The sequence below is a fragment of the Tenrec ecaudatus genome, chromosome X (genome assembly GCF_050624435.1).
Source record: "Tenrec ecaudatus isolate mTenEca1 chromosome X, mTenEca1.hap1, whole genome shotgun sequence".
Lineage (NCBI taxonomy): Eukaryota > Metazoa > Chordata > Mammalia > Afrosoricida > Tenrecidae > Tenrec > Tenrec ecaudatus.
In genome coordinates, this window is record NC_134548.1 from 120,214,708 (window position 1) to 120,238,095 (window position 23,388).

Below are 23,388 nucleotides of genomic sequence, written 5' to 3' on the forward strand. Positions count from 1 at the left end.
AGTCTGGCCTCTTTCCACGCTGCTGCTGGAGTACTCCTTCAAAACTGGCAATCTAATTAGAACGTTTCTCTGCTCAACACCTGCATTCACTGGCCATTGTTGGTAGTATCAAATCTAAAAGCTTAGGAATGGCCTAGGGGATTCTTTGCCTCACACCAGACCCAGGCAGAGCAAATGTCTCTGAATTCTGAGAATCGAATTCTTCTTCCTCCACTCCCCTCTCTGCCCCATCCCCCCACCCCTTTCCCTTTCTTCTCTCCCTCCATTGCTCCTTCTCCTTCTTTTTGTTTTATTCACTTCTAGGTCTTTCTGTCTGGTTTGTAGCCCCTAGACTCTCCTGACCCCATCTGCCTGCCTCACTTTCTGTTTTTCCCTATTTTCAGTACTTAACCCAGAGACACTCCTCCTCTTCTCCCTCCTCTTCTTTCCTGAAAAATAGGTGTAAGCTCTCCTCTGTCTTCCCCTGGGTTACATTGATGGAGAATTCATTACTCTGTTTAGCTACTGTCAGTTTACACCATCTTTTAGACTCCTAGAGGGTAGTGTGGGTTGAGAGAAAAATAGTGCTATATTCTATATATATATATATATAAATATATATGAGAATATATATAAATATATATATATATTTGCCAGGGGAAATATATATACAGAAGCTCTCTGAGTGGGCAGTTCAGGGGTTATTCTTCAAGAATGGCGGTGAAGACACTACTATATCAGCGGCATGTGTTGGGTTCATTTATATCATCACAATTTGTGTCATAGCTACCTGGGTACCTCTCTCTCTTTCCCACTGCCTGGATGGCATGCTCACTGAGAACAGGGATGGGGTTTACTCACTTTGCTCTCTTGAGTCCCGGCACAGTGCTTGCCCACAACAAATGCTTGTTGAACTGAGTTGAAAACAATATGTTTAAAGTAATAATAACAAGCATACGATCTCTAGTGTCATGCTAACAACATATTGGGCATTGGTATAAGCACTTGATGTATGTAAATGCGTGTAAGCCTCACAGGCCTGGGGTAGACGGCTATTATCCAAGTGGGATCGACAAGAACTTGATAGTGGGAGCAAAGAAGGAGGAGACCCTGCTGACTTCCAGTTGTCGGGCTTGCGAGCAGGGGCGCAGTGGTTGGAGGTCCGTTTGGGTGAGATAAGGAGCACAGGCAGAAGAGAAGAATGATGCTTTCAGTGTGAGGATGGCCATTGCCTCCCCCAGCCTCAGGCCTCGAGGGAAAATCTGGAAGCCAGGGTGCTCTGGGAGTAAATCACCCTCAGGACTGGCATGAGAGGCTCTGTCTTTCTGGTTTGTATGATAGCAGTGACGGTGGACTGTGTGATGCTGGCTGTTAACAACTGCCTGCTTTCAACTCCAGGCCTGGGAAACTGTGAGGGCAATTGCCATCTGTTTTTTTTTTCCATAATGCATGTTTTCAGAGGTTTCAGAAAATATATGAATAACACAGCTTTCCCTCTAATTGACAGGCATCTGGAAACGTCACTGCCTATCTCAGGACAGCAGCATAACCCCCACCAGGCATTCTTCATCAGCTTGCTGGAAGTCCGAGGGCTATGTTCCTGGGATCCTGGTTTCTCCTGCGCCTTATGTTCGGGTTTGTGGTGACCAGAAAACAGCCAGGACACCATGGCCTTCCATTCTCCAGATTGTCCTGGTGCTTGTGCCTCCTGGCCCTCATGTTCTTCCCGAAGCAGGTATGGGCCCCTTCCTACAAGGTTGGAGTGGTAGGCCCTTGGGCTTGCGATCCGTTGTTCTCAAAAGCCCTGCCTGAGGTTGCTGCTCGTTTAGCTATTGAGCGGATCAACAGGGACCCATCACTGGCCCTGGGCTACTCTTTTGAATATGTGATTCTCAACGAAGACTGCCAGACTGCCAGGGCTCTCTCCACTTTCATTGCCCACCGCCAGATGGCCTCAGGATTTATTGGACCTGCGAACCCCGGCTACTGTGAGGCCGCCTCGCTCCTCGGAAACAGCTGGGACAAAGGGATTTTCTCTTGGGCTTGTGTGAATTATGAATTAGACAATAAAAACAGCTACCTGACCTTTTCTCGGACACTCCCTTCTCCCATCCGAGTGCTGGTCACGGTCATGAAATTTTTCCAGTGGGCCCACGCTGGAGTCATTTCCTCCGAGGAAGACATTTGGGCGCACACCGGCAGTCGAGTGGCAAGTGCTCTCCGGAGCCGCGGCCTGCCGGTAGGGGTCGTGCTGAGCACGGGCCAGGACAGCCAAAGCATTTTTCAAGCTCTCCAGAGGATTCGCCAGGCAGACAGAATTCGCAGTGAGTGTTTTTGAAATTGAGGCGTACACGGGGCTTCCATGAAACACGCTACGATTTCCCAAAGGTTTCCTCTTCTTACACTGTCGGATGGCACCTCCTGGCGCAGTTCCTTATGGTTGGAAATTTCCCGCTCGCACGCCCCCTCCATGCCCTCCCACCCCCCACCCCCCCACCCCCGCAAACCCCCACCGCTCCTGCAGTTTCAACAGAGCCTGTTGTAGGAGCTGAGTAGAGGTGCTCAGAACTCAGCGTCCCAATGCCTTTGGCAGCCAGTAGCTGCTCGCCGGACCTGGGTGGCAACGAGGGACACCAAGGGCACCTGTAGCTACTCATCTTTTGGGTTTTTGGTTCCAACCAGCCCACAAGGGCATTCCTTCTTCTGGTTTCTATTCTGGGCAAAATATATAACACGGCATTTGCCAATTTACCCTTTTCGGACGTAATCACTATAATAATACTTTTGTACCACCATTAGCAGTATCCATGGCCAAATTTCCCATCACCATGAACAAACAGTGCCCCCTAAGCAGTGACTCCCCCTTTTCCTGCCCTGCACACCCCACTGTTGCTCTTTTCGGTCCCGTGGGAGTTGCTTCCAACTCCTGATAACCCCTCGTGAGACGGTAAAAGTGCCCCCTAGGGTGTTCGAGGTTGTAACCTTTACAAGAGCACATCACTATCTCTTTCTCTCTCAGAACCTCTGGGTTCAAACTACCAGCCAAGTGCTTAATGGTTCACAAGGATGAGGGCCCCTTACTAAACCCCGATAATCATGAATAAACAGGTTTCTATATATTGGACTACTCTAGCTATTTCATATAAGAGGAATCATACAATGTTTATGCCAAGAGAGGTGCTCTTATGGTTCCCTTTTTATTTTCGCCATCGAAGGAAGTTGGCTTTGGATCCACCTGGGACCCTTCCCTTCACTGATGCTCAGTGCTCTTATGTCACCACATCACCCTTAGAATCTGTCTCCGGCCAAACTCCAGAGAGCAGACTTCTCTCCTTGCAGCACACAACACGTTGCTATGGAGACTGCGGAGTGAAAGTCAACCCAAATGCAAAGGCTACCTACATTTGACCATGTTCCCCATTCCAAAGGAAGCTGTAGTTCAAAGATGGTTTTTGCAGAGACGATGAAAGAAGTTTGAAGCAAAGGACTAGCCCACCGAAGCTGTCATTTTCAGGGGGTGTTAGTAAGAACTTGGGGGAGGGACACTTCCTCTTCCTGGTCCTCTTGAACCAGAGTCCTTTGACTTTGATATATGGCTACATGGCGAACCCTTGTGATACTCAGTTTTGCCTTTTTCCCTAGTCCTTCAGAAGATAAAACAACAAAATAAAAAACTGTCCTCTTTGTCTTCCTCTAGAAAGTGGAAGTGATTTGTGGGAACATGGTTCATTGCTCCTTGCTGTCACTTCAATATTATGGGACAGAGTGGTCAGAAACTTCTCATCAAACTGATTGCTACTAGGATTAGTCCTGGTCCCAGTCATTTCCTCAACACAACAATGGGCTTGTTAGAGAACAGTCCAACTTAAGCCTGGTCTATAACCCACAGACTATTTTGAGTTTCAAGTGTCTTCAGTATGGGACTTTAATTATGATGATTAGGGGTGAACATGGACCAGAAGTTTTAGTGTCAGGAACTACAGTAGTCTGCTTCCTGCCCCGGTCTAAAAGAACCAACAATGTTAAGCCATCACAGTGTGGCTCTGGTTACTTCATACTAGAGCATGGCATTATTTTAAAAAAGATATAAACCCATTTTTCAGGGAGCACCAGGCCAGAAACATGCTAACATATTTAGTATTATACTTTTTTTGAAATATGGTACAAATCCTCGCAAAGTCTGCCATATCCTAAAAGTGTACATTCCACGAGTGTTTCCCATCCCATCCAAATAACACCTGGGCCCTTACCTTGCAATATTAAATAAATCCAGGCCCTGAAACTCTTTGGACTGTCAGACCGATAGAAGTTAGGATTGAATACTCACCATCCACAACTCTTTTGAGGTAGGGAGGTGGCAAATATATAGATATATTTCCATTAGCAATTCATTCCTTCAGGCTAACAGCTCTCACTCTGGCTGCACACTAGAATTACCTGGAAAAAAATGTTTAAATGATTAGTGCCAGAGCTCCAGCCCCAGAGATTATGATTTAATAGGTTTATGGTGGGGCCCCAGCAAAGGTGTCTTTTTCAGTATAGCCAGAAATCAAAACCACTGATTCAAGTTAATGAAAATGCTAATAATTGTTCCTTGCAGTTAATCGTTTTTCTCTTAATATGACTTTATTTAAATTTGTTTCTTGATAGTCATGTGAAACAGGACTGAACATGTTGAGATTGGGTGGGTAAAATCTGGGATTTGGTTATAGAGCAAATGAAGAGTTTGGGAAAGGAGGACCACAAGACGAAGTGGAGTTGTTGTCATGTGTGCCATTGAGTCAATTTCAACTCATACCACAGAGTCGACTCATTGCCTCGGTGTCTCCCTAGTCTCCCTATGAACAAGGATCCTGTGAATCTTTACAGAAGGTGACTATTTCCTCTTTTCCCCATAGAGCAGCTGGTAAATTTGAACTGTTGATCTTTCAGTGAGCAGCCCAATGCGTATTGCACTGTGTCACTAGGGCTCCACTCAAAATGGAACTGGAGAAGAGGCAGCTCCTCCAAGTGCAGTCAAACTTGATGACATGGATGGAGCAAAGCCCAGGACCTTCTCTTGAGAAGACGGCCCTACTCAAAAGGAGAAGTCACAGCTGCAAGCAGCCATTAATAAGTTGAACCTGGGAAATTGAAATCTATCAAAAATGCAATGGACTGTAGTGAACAGAAATGAACTAGTATTGGCCATCTCAAATCATTTAAACAAACAGTCTACTACCCTGGGAATGGCAAATTGAGGAGCAATTGGGTAACAATTATTTTAAAAAAGAACAATAAATTTCAAGACCTATCCTGAATGGCAATACTGTTAGTGATAGGATGATACACATATACCAATAACGAAGAGTAGCTCATAAGACTATTATTTAAATTTATGCACCAACCCCTAAAGTCAAAGATGAAAAAACTGAACATTTTTACCTGCCCCTGAACTTTGAAATTGATTAAACATGCAATCATAATGCATTTATACATTTTCACTGGAATTCAAAAGTTGAAAACACAGAAAAAGGATCAATATTTGGAAATTATGTCCTTGGTGATAGAAATGACACTGTAGATCACCTGACAGAATTTTGTGAGACTAACAGCTTATTAATTGAAAATATATTTTTTAAACAACATAAATGGCGACTAGACACATGGACCTTTCTGGATGGATTGCATAGGATTTAATTGACTACAACTGTGGAAAGAAACTACGGAGAAGCTGAATATCATCAATTAGAACAAAGCCAGGGGCTGACTGCAGAATAAACCAGTAATTGCTCATATGCACATTTTTTGGTGAATTTGAGGACAATTAAAACAATTCTATGAGAGCCAAATTATAACCTTAAGTCTATCCCACCTTAATTTACAAACCACCTCAAAAATAGACTTGACCCATTGAACACAAGTAATAATGTACCAGTTGAATTATGGGGTGATGTCAAGGACACCCTATATGAAGAAAAAAAAGGGGTCATTAAAAAGACAGCAAAGAAAGAAAAGACCAAAACAAGTGTCAGAAGAGTTTCTGATAAATGATAAAGCAATTGGAAGAAATGATAAAGTAACAGAGTTGATGAGGATTTCAAATGTGCAAAGACATGTGGTTAGTACTATGCTGTCTGAGATAGAATTATATCTAATCAAAATCAAGAAAACACAATGCTCACATTTATGCACCAACCACCAAAGCTAAGAGTTGATGAATTCTACCAATGTCTTCAGTCTGAAATTGAGCAAACATGCAATCAAGATGCATTGATAATTACTGGAGGTTGGAATGCCAAAGTTGGAAACAAAGAGGACTGAACAGTAGTTGGAAAATATGGCCATGGTGATAGAAACGAAGCTGGAGATCACCTGATGGAATTTTGTAAGACCAACGACTTCTTCATAGCAAACATCTTTTTTCAACAACACAAAAGGTGATTATACACATGGACTTCTTCAGATGGAATACACAGAAAACAAATTCATTACATGTCTGGCAAGAGACACCGGAGACGCTCAGTATCAGTAGCAAAATCAGTTCTGGGTCTGACTGTGGAACAGACCATCAATTGATCATTTATAAGTTCAGGTTGAAGCTGAAGAAAATTAAAACAAGTCAACCAGAGCCAAACTTTCATCTTGAGTCTATCCCACCTGAGTTTTGAGAACATCTCAAGAACAGATTTGCTGCATTGAACACTAATGAAGATCTGAGGAGCTGTGGGAGGACATCAAGAAGACAGCAAAATATCATTAGAAGACAGGAAAGAAAGCAAAGGTCAAAGTGGATGTCAGAAACAAACAAACAAACAAACAAACAAAGTGGTTGTCAGAAGAGATTCTGAAACTTACTCTTAATCATAGAATAGCTAAGGAACATGGATAAAGGCTGAAGCCAAAGAGCTGAACAGAGAATTTCAATGAGCAACTCAAGAAGACAATTAAATATGAGATGTGCAAAGACTTAGAAAACCAAAAAAGGAAGAACACGCTCAATGTATCTAAAACTGAATGAACTCAAGAGAAATTTAAGCCTTAAGTTACAATATTGAAAAATGGTATGGGAAAATATTGAATGATGCAGGAAACATTAGAAGATGTAATGCAGTTCGGTTAAAACTTAGTGCACTATCATTTGATCTCCCTTATGGCCCATTTACATTTATTCTAATTTTTAATAATTTCTGCTTTCTATTGAAGTTCTTTATGGACTGGTATTGGCCATTTTGAATCCGAAAATCTGTGGATTTAAATAAAAAATATTTTTCTGTATATGAAATCCAGGCTAGGTGGATCTATAGGGGATGTAACCAGTAACTAGATTGATGTTTCCTAGGTATATGGTGGGGGTGGTTGGGGGAATATGGGGAGCTAATAAAGATAAGTACAAGAACAAAGAAAATGTTCCGGGGGATGATCGTGGTGATGACTGTATACTTCTTATTGATCCTATTGGACTATTTGTGTGATATGTGAATTATATGCCAAGAACACTGCTAGAAAAGATGCAAAGAATATACGGAATCACTGTACCAAAATAAAACTTCACCATTTTACCATTTCAGAAGGTAGCATATGATCAAGAACCAATAGGGCTGAAGGAAGTTCAAGCTGCAATGAAAGCATTAACCAGAAACACACAAACAAACAAACCAAAAAACCCCATCCAAAAATTGAAATGTTTCAACAAGCCTTTGAAACCCTGGAAGCACTCTATGAGAGGAAATTTGGAAGGTAGCCACTTGGCCAACTGATAGAAGAGACCCAAACTTGTACCCATTCCAAAGAAAGGTGATCCAACAGAATGCTCATACTATAGAACAATATCACTGATATCACATTCAAGTAAAATTTTGCTGAAGATCATCCAACAATGGTTATAGCAGTACACTGACAGGGAGCTGCCAGTTTTGAATCTGGTTAAGGCCAGAGTCAGAAGAGGGCGTGCAACAAAGGATATCATTTGTGATTTCAGATGGATCTTAGCTGAAAGAAGAGAATAACAGAAAGATGTTTACTTGTGTTTCATTGACTATGACAAGGCATTTGACTGTTTGGATCATAACAACTATGAATAACATTGAGACAAATAGGAATTCTGGGACACTTCATTATGCTTATGTAGAACTTGTACATGGAACCAAAGGCAGTTGTGGGACTGGAACCAGGGAATGCTGCAGGGTTTAAAATCAGGAAAGGAGATACATGGTTGTATCCACTCACCCTACTTATTCAATCTGTATTCTGAGCAAATCACCAGAGAGGTTAGATTATATGAAGAAGAATTGGCATCAGGATTGGAGGAAAGCTTATTAACAAACTGAGATATGCTGATGATGCAACCTTGCTTGCTGAAAGTGAGGAGGACTTGAGGCACTTGCTGCTGGTGGAGATTAAGAATGGCAGCCTTCAGTATGGTTTACAATTCAATGTAAAGAAGACCAAAATCATTATAAGTGGACCAATTGGTAACATGACAAAGTGAAAAAAAGGTTGACGTTGTCAAGGGTTATGTCTTACTTGGATCCACTTGGATCAATGCTTATGGAAGCAGTAGTCAAGAGATCAAAAGAGGCATTGCATTAGGTAAATCTGCTGCAGAAGACTTCTTCAGAGTGCTGAAAACAAGGATGTTACTATGAGGACTGCAGAGTGCCTGACTGAAGCCATGTCTCATAGGCACGTAAAAGTTGGATATTGAATAAGAAAGACTGAATCGATGCATTTGAATTGTGGTGATGGAGAAAAATGTTAAACATACCATGAACTGCTAAAAAGGACAAAGAAGTCTCCCTTAGGAGGTTAGGTCAGAGTGTTCCTTTGATGCATGGAGCTCCACAAATGCAACAATTGTGAGAACGGCGCAGGACCGGACAGGGTTTGATTCTGTTGTGCACCGAGTCACTGTGAATTGAAGCTAACTGAATGGTATCTCACAACAACAACATGGTCTATCACATCCATCTTGAAAGAAGTACAGCTAGAATGCTCCTTAGAAGCAAGCCTGGTGTGAATTCTCAAGTCTTTCGGATAAGGCGTCAGTAAAGACTAGTCCCTGGGGACGGACCTCATGCTTGGTAAAGTAGCAGAGCAACGAAAAAAGAGAAAGACCTTTGACAAGAGGAATTGAAACAGTAGGCTCCCACATGAGAACGCTTTTTAGTATGGTGCAGAGCTGCGTGATGTGTCCTCCGATTGCACACAGGGTCACTGTGAGCTGGGCCACACTAGAAGGTGCCTAACAACATGAGCCAAATGTTGAATGACACAATGAAAGACAATAGAAGACATGCGTAGTAAATATGACAAAAAGAAGTGGTTGGCATTCAACCATTTCAGGAAGAAGCATATGATGATGAACTGATGATATTGAAGGTTCATGGTATTGACATGCAAACCCAAATTAAGTTGAAGACATTGGGGAATTTATAGAATACCAGTGGAGACGTTCAACAGATAGATGCAATGCTGGAAGTGCTCGCTCATCTATAGCAAGAAATTTGGAAGAGCATTTCCTAAGTAACTCACTGGAAGGTACATATCAATGCCTATTTCAAGGTAAGTTATTTCAACAGAAGGCAGCAATTATAAAAAATGGCATAATGTCCTACACAAGCAATTTTTGCTTAAGATAATTCAAAAACCGTTGCAGCAGAACATTGACAGGTTGCTCCTGGAAATCCGAGCTGTATTCAGAAGAGGACATGGAATGAGGGATATCATTGCAGATCAGATGGGTCTTAACTAAAAGCAAATCATACCAAAAAGATGTTTGCTTGCATTCCACTGACTAAGCAGACAGTTGACTGGGTGGATCATAAACTATGGACAGCCTTGTGCAGAATGGGAATTCCAGAATGCTTCATTGTACTCACATGGACCCTGCACATAGCTAGTTCTGAGTTCTGTACGTGGCTATTATGAAATCCTGGTCAGTGGTGGGATTCAAATACTTTAGTAACTGGTTCGCTGTCCTCATGACCATTTTACATACAAAAAATGATGCACAAAATTAGATGGTCATAAGAAAGAATGTTAAAATGTTAATGAAAAATACTAAATGATACCTGGCAAAACTATGAAACTTTTAAGATAATTTCATATTGCTTCTTGATTAGCGTCCTCATTTGCAGTATTCCTCACTTTTACCCACGCATCATTGGCTATGTGTATTATCCTTAACCATCTTTTCACTGCAAGAGGAGGATCCCATTCCGTTAGAGTTAGGCCAGTTCGGCATTAGTCATTGTGTTTGAGATAATAGAAGCAGATAGGCGACTTCTGTTCCCTCAACATATGATGTTCATCTTTGAAAAACCCCTCTCCACTTCTGCTGAACTTACCACAATTGTTCTGACAAGGCTTTTAGCTCTTTGAGCACGTATTTGCAGAAATTGCATAATTCACTCATAATCGCCTAGGAATTTGGGGCATAACATAAAACACTTGTTGTTTGACACTTTTCTCTGTATATTACATGTTTGTTTACTGAAGTACAAATACAAGGGGATAAAAATGTAGTATTTCATCAGAAGTATAATGAGTTTTATGAAATGAATAAATATTACAAGTATAGTTCCATCTAATATCTTATACCTATGAATGGAATGCATATTACTATGGTGGCTAATAATACACTGTTGGCAGATGAACATTAACAAAGAGTAAGGAATGTAAATGTTTTATTTCCCCTTTGGTGGCTGCCCAGCCACACACCTTAGAGAGAACCCTGGTTACAAATATCATTTTAGCAACTGGTTCACTGAACTCAACAAAAAACCTAGGTATCAGTTCAGGCCCACCCGTGAGCACCAGCGGACTCCCTCTCCTGGAAAGGGTTACTGAGAAGAAAACATTGCCTTCAGGAAGGCACAGCCTCTCATTTGGGTAATTTCATTTAATGCAGGTTTCTACGATTTTGTAGCACAACTTTCCTACCTATCAGTGTATGTGTGTCAGCATGCTAAGCTACTTGGGCTAATCCAACACTGGCGACAGTCACAAGAATGGTCTCAGGTCTTCAGGCTGAAACTCTGGGATCTCCTCAGCGGATGAAGATAACCACACATTGCCGAGTGCATATTCATTACAAATATTGGAGGGCTTTCTGTACCGAATCACATGGTGGGGGTGGGGGTGGGAGACTATCAAAGATGCAACTTCCAGAGCCTCCCATCTAAGACCTACGGGGTCTTGTCTGGAAGCTGCCTGTTTGACATCCCTCTCATGGGATTCTGATCACACTTTTTAGGAACCACTGGTCTGATTTTTAAGGAAAAGTCTCACCAAAGAAAGCCATTTAGAAGCTGTATTGATGCAATGATCAAACACCTGGCTACTAATCAAAAGCTTAGTAGTTTTCACCCACACAGTGGTTGCATGGGAGAAAGATGTGATAATCTGCTCTTATAGAAATTAGAGCCAAGAAAATCCTATGGGGCCATTTTGGTCTGTCACACGAGGTGGCTATGAGTTTGGATAGACTCAGAGACACCTAGCAAGAGCAACATGCAGTCATTCTGTACACTTGGGTGGAAGAAAATGGAGAGGAAGAGAGTATGAATGAATTCTAGGGGAGTGTGACTCTGGATGCTTGCTTGAAACACAGCATGCTTCGGATTTCTGATCTCGAAGCCCCCAACCGGTGTAAAAATGAAACATGCTTAAATGAAATAATGTCAATGGCAGGAACAGGGTTAAAATGAAAAGCGAGGTCGTGCAGGGTTGCTTTGGACCGGGAGGACTAGTCCCAGTATTTCTAATGGCAATGTTTGCGGGCGCGTGGCTATGCAGCTGGTGCTGCAGCGCTTTAGCTAGGGGATAATTTCCATCTTTCAAAGTGTGAGATTGGACCCACTTTCCACCACAGAGCAGCACACTCGGTTGCTAACAATCAGAGCAAGAAAGTGAATGCTGCCTTGTAAGAAACAGGATTTCTCTATCTCAAGGTAAGAGTGGGCTTGGTATGTCAATATAGGAAGAGAAGTAGGCATGAAGTGACTTTGAAATAGGCTTCTTCTGTAATTTCATCAGTCTCTGCCTCCATCCTGGAGGATGAAAGGGAGAGTCTTAGACAGCCTGCCAGCCTGTCATAATGAGGACCCAGTATAGACACATGGAGGCCTGACAGCTGGAACGGAGCTCAGGTAGATCAGAGAAACTGCTAATATTACAGCCTCCTAAGATGGGATCTTAGGAGAGTGTCTCTCCTGGTCCTTGTTTTGGCTATAGAGTGACTCGACGCTTAACAATCAGGACAGAAACGTACAAATTGGCATTTATTCAATGACCACCTGTTGACCCAGGCCTTCTCTAGGATTTAAGGTTTCTGTACACTAATCCTTTTCTGACAACAATTTACAGGTAAAAATCCCAGTTTAATGAATGTAATTTTGAGATAATAAAACTATTTAGTAAAATTATCCCAGACCAGATGTATCCCCAAATCCCTGTCCACAAAGCACGCACTCTATCAAATTAAGATGCCGTCCTCTGGTTGGAGTGCGTAGTTTTGCTCTCTGCGCCGTGTTCAATAGCAGAATCTTGCTATACAAAAATTGGAGGTGCCTGCATTCATTCCCTCATCTACAAAAAGAGGGAGAGAGGAATGCGTTGAGCTAGATGATTTCTAGGCAATATTTCCAGTTCTAAGAATTCTCACCCTTTATCTGAAATGTCATTAGGATAGGGGATCAAAGAGAAATGAACAGGAGGAATTCACTTTATAGGTAAGGTCTATAGTTAATGATACTAAGCATTAAAAAGATCTACTTGCCTAGGAAATACAATTTTCTTGTTTTTTCTTTAAATCATTTTATTAGGGGCTCATACAACCCTTATCACAATCCATACATACATCAATTGTGTAAAGCAAATTTGTACATTCCTTGCCCTCATCATTCTCAAAACATTTACTTCCACTTAAGCCCCTGGCATCAGCTCTTCATTTGGAAATACAATTTTCTGTTGTTCCTTATGCCTAACAATCCCAATATGTCTGTTCTTACATCTCCAGGGACCTGCAAAAAAAGCTAAATGCACAGTTTCTTTTTCTGAAGAATGGATTAGCTTGCAAACATCCATCCATGCATTAATTACAGGGGTGCTGTGTGCCAGCCATACTGTTGTTGCTGTTAGGTGTCGTCGAGTTGGCTCCACCTCATAGCAACCTATGTACAATAAAATGAAACACACACATGTACCACCAATATGCATACATAGGCCAAAATACAAAGAAAAATAAGGCACAGTTCCTGAGCTCAAAGGGTTGTTCACAGTCTCATAGTAGAAGCTGATGAAAATAAATCAGGTCAATAAATCTTATAGATGCCATGACAGAATTCAGTTCAGGGTACAGTGGGGTACAAGCCTAGTCTCACAAGTCAGTTACCCTGGAAACACTCAGCTAGAGATTAGTGTTCAGGAAGCTTTTGGGGAGGGTGGAGGTGTTCAAGTATTATAACACCTGGAAAGCAGTAGAACAGAAACGAGAGAACAGACTTATGACTCAATCAGAACAAAGACCCAAGCCCCTTCCCCAAGAAGCTCTGGAGCGAGGATGACCCTTCCCAACGGTCCAGAATTGAACAAAGTCTAGGTCTCTATGTGCATGTTGACCAGGCATAGGGTGTCAATTGACATATTGAAAGTGCACAAGTGTGATCATTAAGTACTAACTCTTCAGAAACATGCAATAAACAAAACAAAGCCCTGATGTCTGGTACTTGCTGATTTTTAGGGTGTAATTGCTCTCACCATGAGCAATGTCCAGCTACCAGCATAACATTATGGAGCCTTGGTGGCTAGTACAAGGAGCCCTTGTGGTGTAGTGGATTATGCTTTGGGCTGTTCAGCGGTTCGATACCACCAGCTGCTCTGAGAGAGAACAATAAGGCTTCTTTTTCTCATACAGAGTTACAGTCTTGAAAACCAACAGGAGCAGCTGGATCCTACCCTATAGATTGCTATGACTTGATGGCAGGGAGTTGGTTTGTTTCTTTTAGTGGCATAACAGGTTGTGCCTTGGGCTGCTAAACATAAGGTCAGCAGTTCGAGCCTACGGTGCAGGAGGAAGATGAGGCTTTCTGCTCCTATAAAGATGCACAGCCTCCAGCATTCCAAACGGGGCAGTTTGACTCCATCTGATAGGGATGCCAGAATTGACGTGGTGGCCGTGAGCAGTAGTAGTAGTAGTAGTAGTAGTAGTAGTAGTAGTAGTAGTAGTAGTAGTAGTAGTAACATGCCCTTATTTGACTCGTACAATCCACAATTGCAAATTTAACAATTGATTTTCGTGAGATAGTGCATGGTGCAGGTCTACTGAATGCTTGTGATGTCATGAACTGAATTTCGTACCCCCGTAGTACCTTAGGTGGAATGTTATCTGCACTGGATAACCCTGATCAAGTCATCAACACTTTGCAATTGTAGAAAAAGGATAACTATTGGCCAAGAATGCTGTTGGAACCTGGGAAAACAGCTAAAATACCTGGACTCCCTCGTTTTCCCTCACAATAGACTTATTACTGAGCTAATATAATGAAAACTGCGTGTAACCACACACAGGGTGTGAGAAGCTTTGGGTTTGAGTTCCTCTTTCTAAACTCATAGCTTGCCTCGTCATTCCCCTTTCCCATTATATCTGGTGTGATTATGAACCAGTGAGGCTGACTCATAAACTTGCTCCAAGGATAGATATCCCTGGGGAATTTTAAGGAATGACTGAGTATCAGCATGCATGTAGAACCACTTAGGGTAACTATTTTGAAGGAGCGATAGTCATTTGAAAACTCAACTTATGCTGTGTGTCTCTGTGTGTGGATGGTTTGCTGAAATTAATTTTAAATGTTGTTAGTTGCATCTCAAAGGAAATAAATCACACCAGATCTAGTTCAAAGGGAAACGTTCTGAAGACATTTACCAAGTAAAAAGACAGTAAGATGGATTGAATCATGTCCCCCTTAAAATATGTGTGCTTTAAATCCCAACCTCTGTGCCTGTGGTTACAATCCTATTTGGGACTGGCCGGACTAGTGTAGGGTGTCTCTTGAATCAATCTCTTTTAACATATGTCTTTGTGGTTGCTAGGTGCCTTCAAGTAGGTTCCGGCTCTTAGCAACTCCATGGACAGCAGAATAAAGCACTCCCTTGTCTGGCACCGCCCTCATCATCTTTGTCATGTTTAAGCCCATTGTTGCAGCCACTGTGTCAATTTATATCTTAAAAGTCATTTTATTTTCTCCCGCTGACCCTGTGCTTTACCAAGCATAATATCTGTTTCCAGAGTCTGTTCCCTTCTGATAACACATCCAAGTTCATGAGCTCAATCTCTCACCCTCCTCTCTTCTGCAGAGCATGCTGGCTGTACTGCTTCCAAAACAGATTTGGTCATTCCTCTGGCAGTCCATGGGACAGTCAATATTCTTTCTCAGTCTTCCTTATTTATTGTCCAGATTTCCCATGCATATCAGGTGACTGAAAATACCATGGCTTGCTTAGCTCAGCACGCCTTAGTCCTCAAGGCAACATCTTTTACATTTTCAAGAGGTCTTTTGCAGCCATCCAAACGGACTAGGAGAACGAAGATGGCAAAAGGCAGAGGAGCGAAGTTGCCATCCTAGAGGGCCTGGAAGCTGGGGCTGAAGGCCAGGGCCAAGAAACCTCTACCCCTACCACAGAGGGTGTTGCCACCACCCAGAGTCTGGGGGCTGGGGCCGTTGCCCAAATGGTCTCAGAGAGGAAAGGGTGATTTTCCAGCTCCTGTAATTTGTTCTTCTAGGTTTGGGACTTTGGGGTACCTGTTATCCTTTCTTGCCCTCAAATTTCACCCAGTTTTATTGGCAATATCTACTATCATACTCTGGAAATTGATGACTTGTATTCTAGATTTCTCAGGTTCACAGATGAAGAGGAATTTGCATAAAATCTCACCCCTATTTGATTTAGACGATGCAGAAGATGAGCTTTGGATCTTTATTTAAAATTAGGATGCTGTGATGGGGTGATTGTGTTTTGCCTGGGGTAAGGACATGTATTTTCAGGGATGCGAGTATGGAATGTTATGGATTCTCAAATATGTGTTCTAAATCCTAACCTCTATGGTTATAATCCCCACTTGGGAATGGGCTGTGCTTTATTATGCGATTGCAGAAGGGTTAAGGCAGTCAGTTTCTTTTGGGATATGAAAGAGATTGAATGAGTGAACAGAGCAGAGATGGGGGGAAAGAGATGCCAAGTCCCATGAAGATTGCCCAGGAGCAGACGCTCAGAAGAGACAAGGACCTTCCTCCAGGGCCACAAGAGTGGAAAAGAGGTCCCTGGAGCTGGAACCCTGAATTGTGACTTCTAGCCTCCTAAACTGAGGAAATAGAGCTACACATCGTGTTTGCTAAAGTCATCCATTTGTGGTGTTTCTGGCATAGCAGCACTCGATCATGAAGACAAAAGGTCTTTGCAAATAGACAAAGCAATATGTAAATGCCAAGACCAGTTGATGATTATTGTTAAGCACACTTAGTTCTCACAAGTAAAGATCCTATATAAGCATGCATAATTAATATTTACAAATGGCAATAGGACTTTTGCCTTTCTCTAAGGCGTTCAGAATACATTCAGGGCATTATCTAATTAAACTACTCAATGTACCTGTGAAATACACTTGAATCTACATTTTCAAGATGTGAGCACTGAAGCACAAGAGGGCTTAAACTAAACTCATTTAGCATGCGAAGGACGAAATTGGATATGACTTTCAGTCTTATGATCTAGCTGCCACTCCTCAACCGTGGCCCCTCTAATCCACTCTATTCTAGCATAACCTTGCCAAAAAACATACTTTCATAAGTCTTGGAAAAATTAAATTGAGTGCAAAGTAATTCCAATTAAACTTTGAAAAGCGAAATATGTCATTCATAATGTTAGTTGCATTTATAGGTGAGTGTGTTGCAGTGTCCTTCAGTGTCTATAATAATTGGGGTAAGGATGAGAATAGTTGGTCAAAATCTATTGGAGTGGATACTTATTGGGAGTGTGTGGCTATGAGACTGTGTTCCGTTTATTCTTCCTATTCTTAGATAGAATGATACAGTTATTTATTGAGTACTAATGTGCTAAGCCCACTATATGAATTGTCATCTTCAATCTACCACCTCAGGAAGAATTTTGTGAATGAAGCAGAGTGAGCTTATGTAATTTATCAAAGAGAATATATCTAGCAAGTGGTGGAGGTAGGATATATTGTATTTTTATGCAAAATACACATGAATTAGGTTTCCCCTCCCAAATTATACAACCTCCCTGTTTACTAGTTTCCTATGTATGCTATAAATGATATATATGTGTGCCATTTATGTGGCAATTTTATAAGCAAAAATACGGTCAACCTAGATCTTTTAATCCCAAGCCCTCTTCATTTTGCTACCTCCCACTTGCGATACTTCTTTTGTTCTTATCTAGGATTAGATACTGCACCATGTAGTCATGTCTCTTTTGTCACCAAACCCAGCCTTGGGTCCCTGAATTTACCTCAGCTTCTTCTCAGAAGCTCAGCATCTTGCTCATCTTGGAGGCATAAGATGGAAATAAATGGCTATGACCTATTTATTGATTTCTCATAATCTGTCATTTTTGGTACCACCCTTTCTAATGTGTTGCTGCTATAACCTCCCTGTTTTGTTGGTTTCAGTAATCATCATGTGTATGCACTCGGCCTTGATTGGGGGAGAGACTCAGAGGCATCTCTTGGAATGGGCTCATGATCTGAAAATGATCGATGGAACCTATGTGTTTGTTCCTTATGATGCCCTGCTCTACAGTTTGCCTTATAAGCACACCCCCTACCAGGTCCTGAGGAACAACCCAAAGCTCCGGGAGGCCTATGATGCTGTGCTGACCATTACAGTGGAGTCCCATGATAAGACCTTCTATCAAGCTTATACAGAGGCAGCAGCTAGAGGTGAAATTCCCAAGCAGCTGGAGGCAGATCAAGTAAGTGCAGATTCACAAGTTATCATGAGCAGAAAACCTCATAACTCAGAGAGGTAGATGTGTTTTTTTCCTACCTAGAGCCCTTATTCCATAGAAAACTCAATTTAAAAGCAGGCATACAAATAAAACAAAGAAATGCTGTTGGATTTGTTTGTTTGTTTGTTTCCCCATCTTCAAGTAATCTGCCATAAATGACAGCCTGAAGAAAAAATGAAGTGCACGATATTCAAGGATGGGTGTTATTCAAGGGGGGGTCTCTTTCAAAGAAATCCTTTCTTTGATTCAAGTCCGGAACCAACTCAGTAATAAGATGAAAGAGATGAATAAGAGAAAATATATCTGTTTTTTTTTACATACGATGTTGGAGAGTGCTGCTTTTATCTGTAGATATTTGAGTTTTCCAATAGAGTCTGAGGAATCAACAGACTTTTCCACCTAATCACCAGCAATACAGAACCACGGTAGTCCTCCTTGTGGGACAGGTCTTTTGTCAGATTTATAGCTTGGAGGACCATAGCAGAACACATGCTCCCTGTAGGCAGCTCATTTCCAAGAGAAAGAAGATAGAAGGGGACAGGACTCACATGACAGGCTATGAGGAGTTATAGGCAACCAGATAAATTAGGAAAAAGTACACATTAGAAAAACACAGAGGAAGATGTCTATGGATTGAAGTTCCAATATAGAAAGTAAACATTTTCGAGAGTTTCGAAGGACACATAAAGCAGTTTAAAAGCTCCAACATTTGTTAGCATACCGTGTTAGTTTTAATGGTTCTGCCTGCAAGTAACAGCTTAACAGAAAATAGCTGTCAAACTTAAACACACTGCCATGGTGTTGATTCCAACACATAGATAGTATAGTGACCTTACAGAACAGAAGAGAACTGCCCTTTTGGATTTCTGAGTTAAATATTTATGGCAGTAGCTAGCCTCATCTTGTGCAGTAATTGGGGGTTCTAACCTGTGACCTTGCAGATAGCAGCTCAATGTATAGCCCACTATAACAACATATAGGGGAATCCAAGATTGATTAATTCAACAGCTTACTGATGCTATCCACAGCAAGTTCTTTTACTCTTTCTACTTTGAAAATCATATTATGCTGGCTTGCCCTAGTGAGCTGGTTCTCATGGTTCCCAAATGGCTGCCCCAGTTCCAGACACCACACATGGATTGCAATGTCTACAGACAAAACTAGGGAATGGTTCCCTTTGTGTCTGCTGAGAAGAACAAGGACTTACTTTCCAGAAACTCCCTAAACAGATTCCACCCCTCCAAATTTTTGTCTGTAATTGTGTCTGGTACCCATACCTATATCAATACTCTGAAAAGAGAAATGAAAGTGCCATGATTTATCCTCTGGATGCTGGAAAAATTTGAACAGAATTGGAATTATGTTTATAAGGGAGAAGATTTGTAGGTAGGCAGTACACATTCACATTCTCCACAATTTTTTCCTTTTCTCTTTATTTATCCTGTGGGCTGCTTCTCTCTCTGAATAAGTGGTTCATATAGCCTTACCGATTTTCTGAGTATTAATAATAAATGCTTTGCCGATTTTTTATAATAAAAGACTGACTAGTACAGATATTAACAGTGCTGAATGTGAATTTTATTTCTGATGATAAAAGCACATATTTATAACCATCATCTCTTTTAGGGGACACATACACACTTAAATCAAAGTAACTATGCCGTTTAGCTAAGAATGGAAGGAATCCCTCACCTTGCTTATTCTGTGGGTCAAACCAGTTATTTGGTGTTGAATATTTACACAGTGAATATTTATATATTTTAGCCAACAGTACGACACAATATAGAGAGACATTCTAAGTCATTTTTCTACTTTAAGGTCAAGATTGAGGAAATGACAAAGGTGTGTTTGTGTGTGTGAGTTCGAGACGTAAAAAATAGTGATAAAATTGCAGATCTTTTACTCGTAATATTTGTGGAAAACATTAGGTAATTGAGGCACAAACGACGCCATTAACGCAGTTGCTAGGCATCGCCTACTCGGCTTCAGATAGGAAAATACAGCTAAAAGGAAGAATCCAGAGCTTATAAAAAGGCCTGCTTACATGCATTTCTACCCCTGCTTTACAGGTACCCAGAGTGGACGGACCTTCATAGCCAATGAGTGAGAGAAAGGGAGACAATTATTTTCACATTTCTGACAAACAATACCCTCCCACCCTATTTCCCCCCAAATTACCTTGCTGGAAGGAATTTTTGAAGGGATTTCGTGTAGCAGACACAGCATATGACAAGAAGTTAAGCAAATTTGGGTTTAAATATCAGCTCTCACTTGTATTAACTTGGGAAAGTTACTTAGGTTTTCTGAATCTCAGTTTCCTCATTTGTAAAATAGACCAGTGACCTACATATTTTATAAGATGATGAAGATACAAGAAGTAAGGTTAACGGTGACTGTTAGTGTGCCTGGCACATAGTTACTTTCCTGTCTATTTTTTTCTCCTCTGGAGCCGCCAGGATAACCTTATTAGTGACATCGCATTGGTAGCTTACAATCAAGCCCGATAGAAGTATTTACACCACAGAAATGGGTATATGCTACAAATCAGAATGGTTTTTTTCCCTTCTGCTATAGACATGTTATTATGAAGCATTTACTATAACATCGTGTGTTTCTGCCCATGTGGGGCTTAAATTGTAGTGAGAGAGACTGCAAACGAGGGAACAAAAGCATTAGCAAGATGGTTATGCTTCTCCTGTTCCCAATAATGTTCATCGAAAGACTATGATTTTTTTTAAATTTTAACAATTTATTAGGGGCTCATACAATTCTTATCACAGTTCATACATATACATACATCAATTGTATAAAGCACATCTGTACAGTTTTTGCCCTAATCATTTTTTTCTCCTCTTTTCTTTTTTTACATTTTATTAGGGACTCACACAACTCTTATCACCATCCACACATATACATATATCAATTGTATAAAGCACATCCATACATTCCCTGCCCCAATCATTCTCAGGGCATTTGCTCTCCACTTAAGCCCCCTGCATCAGGTCCTCTTTTTTTTCCCCTCCCTCCCCTTTCCCCCCTCCCTCATGTGCCCCCGGTAATTTATACCTCGTTATTTTGTCATATCTTGCCCTATCCGGAGTCTTCCTTCCCCCCTTCTCTGCTGTCCCTCTCCCAGGGAAGAGGTCACACGTGGATCCCTGTAATCAGTTCCCCCTTTCCAACCCACTCACCCTCCACTCTCCCAGCATCGTCCCTCACACCCTTGGTCCCGAAGGTATCATCCACCCTGGATTCCCTGTACCTCCAGCCCTCATATGTACCAGTGTACAGCCTCTGTCTTATCCAGGCCTGCAAGGTAGAATTCGGATCATGGTAGTTGGGGGGAGGAAGCATCCAGGATCCGGGGGAAAGCTGTGTTCTTCATCGGTACTACCTCGCACCCTAATTAACCCATCTCCTCTCCTAAACGCCTCTATGAGGGGATCTCCATTGGCTGACACTTGGGCCTTGGGTCTCCACTCTGCACTTCCCCCTTCATTTAATATGGTATATATATATATATATATATATATATATATATACATATACACATATATACACATACATACACACACTTATATCGTTGTGTTTTTTTTTTTTGCATGATGCCTTATACCTGGTCCCTTGGCACCTCGTGATCGCACTGGCCGGTGTGCTTCTTCCATGTGGGCTTTTTTGCTTCTGAGCTTGATGGCCACTTGTTCACCTTCAAGCCTTTAAGACCCCAGACACTATCTCTTTTTTTTTTTTTTCTTATTTTCATACTCCTAATGCATTTCTTTAATTACATTATTTATAAGAAAAATACTTGGGTAAAAATGAGGAGCTGATCCCATGGGCTTAGGTGGCGAGCAAATGTCTTGAGAATGACGAGGGCAATGAATATACAAATGTGCTTTACACAACCGATGCATATATGGACTGTGACAAGAGTTGCACGAGCCCCCAACAAAAACGATTAAAAATACTCAATATTGTCCAATGTAGTAATATGGGACATTTTTGTTTTATTCTGTCTGTAGTGGGAATGCTTTTAGTGTTTTCATCATTAAGCACAATGCAAGTTTATGAGTTGAGATAAATCTACTTTATATGGTAGAGAAATAGCTATCTCTTTCTATTTTATTAAATGTTTTCAAAGTGGAAGATATTGAATTTTGTCAAATGCCTTTTTAGTGTTTATGTATGATCCTATAATCTTTCTCACTGGGCATATTAACATGATTAATTATATTAATAGACATGTTGCCAACATTTCATTGTGAAAATTTCCCAAAACATACAACCAAGTTGAGAGACTGCCACAGTGAATACCCGTATATCTTTGACTGATACTCTGTCATCATTTTACTATGTTTGCTTTGTCACCAATCAGCCCACCAAGGCATTTCTCAATTAACAAATTTCAAAATATTGGAAATATTTTATGATTACAGTTAGTTTCACTTAATCACAGTGAATTTGTTGGTTTTTTTTTTTTAAACAATTTATTAGGGGCTCATACAACTCTTATCACAGTCCATGCATATACATACATCAATTGTATAAAGCACATCCGTACACCCCCTGCCCTAATCATTTTCTCTTGTTTTCTCCTCTTTTCTTTTTTTTTTTTTTTACATTTTTTTTTCTTCTTTTACATTTTATTAGGGACTCCAACAACTCCTACCACAATCCATACATATACATACATCAATTGTACAAAGCACACCCATACACCCCCTGTCCCAATCACTCTCAAGGCATTTGCTCTTCACCCAAGCCCCTTGCATCAGGTCCTCCTTTTTTCCCCCCCCTCCCTCCCTTTTCCCCCCTCCCTCATATGCCCTTGGTAATTTATACCTCGTTATTTTGTCATATCTTGCCCTATTCGGGGTCTCCCTTCCCCCCTTCTCTGCTGTCCCTCTCCCAGGGAAGAGGTCACATGTGGCTCCTTGTAATCAGTTCCCCCTTTCCAACCCACTCACCCTCCACTCTCCCAGCATCGTCCCTCACGCCCTTGGTCCTGGAGGTATCATCCACCCTGGATTCCCTGTATCTCCAACCCTCCTATGTACCAGTGTACAGCCTCTGTCCTATCCAACCCTGCAAGGTAGAATTCGGATCATGGTAGTTGGGGGGAGGAAGCATCCAGGATCTGGGGGAAAGCTGTGTTCTTCATCGATACTACCTCACGCCCTAATTAACCCATCTCCTCTCCTAAGCCCCTCTGTGAGGGGATCTCCATTGGCTGACACTTGGGCCTTGGGTCTCCACTCTGCACTTCCCCCTTCATTTAATATAATATATATATACACATACATATATACATATACACATAAATACACATAAATACACACACTTATATCTTTTTTTTTTTTTTGCATGATGCCTTATATCTGGTCCCTTGGGCACCTCGTGATC

General features: G+C 41.4%; 1 protein-coding gene across 1 annotated transcript in view; it reads left to right on the forward strand.

The window, feature by feature from the left end:
* The first annotated feature begins 1,573 nt into the window (after positions 1–1,573).
* Positions 1,574–23,388, forward strand: part of GUCY2F (guanylate cyclase 2F, retinal) — a 133,488-nt gene continuing 111,673 nt past the window's right edge. The window contains exons 1-2 of the mRNA XM_075539225.1: positions 1,574–2,303; positions 17,648–17,949. Of these exons, the coding sequence (XP_075395340.1) occupies positions 1,574–2,303; positions 17,648–17,949 (1,032 nt within the window). The remainder of the gene's footprint in view (positions 2,304–17,647; positions 17,950–23,388) is intronic.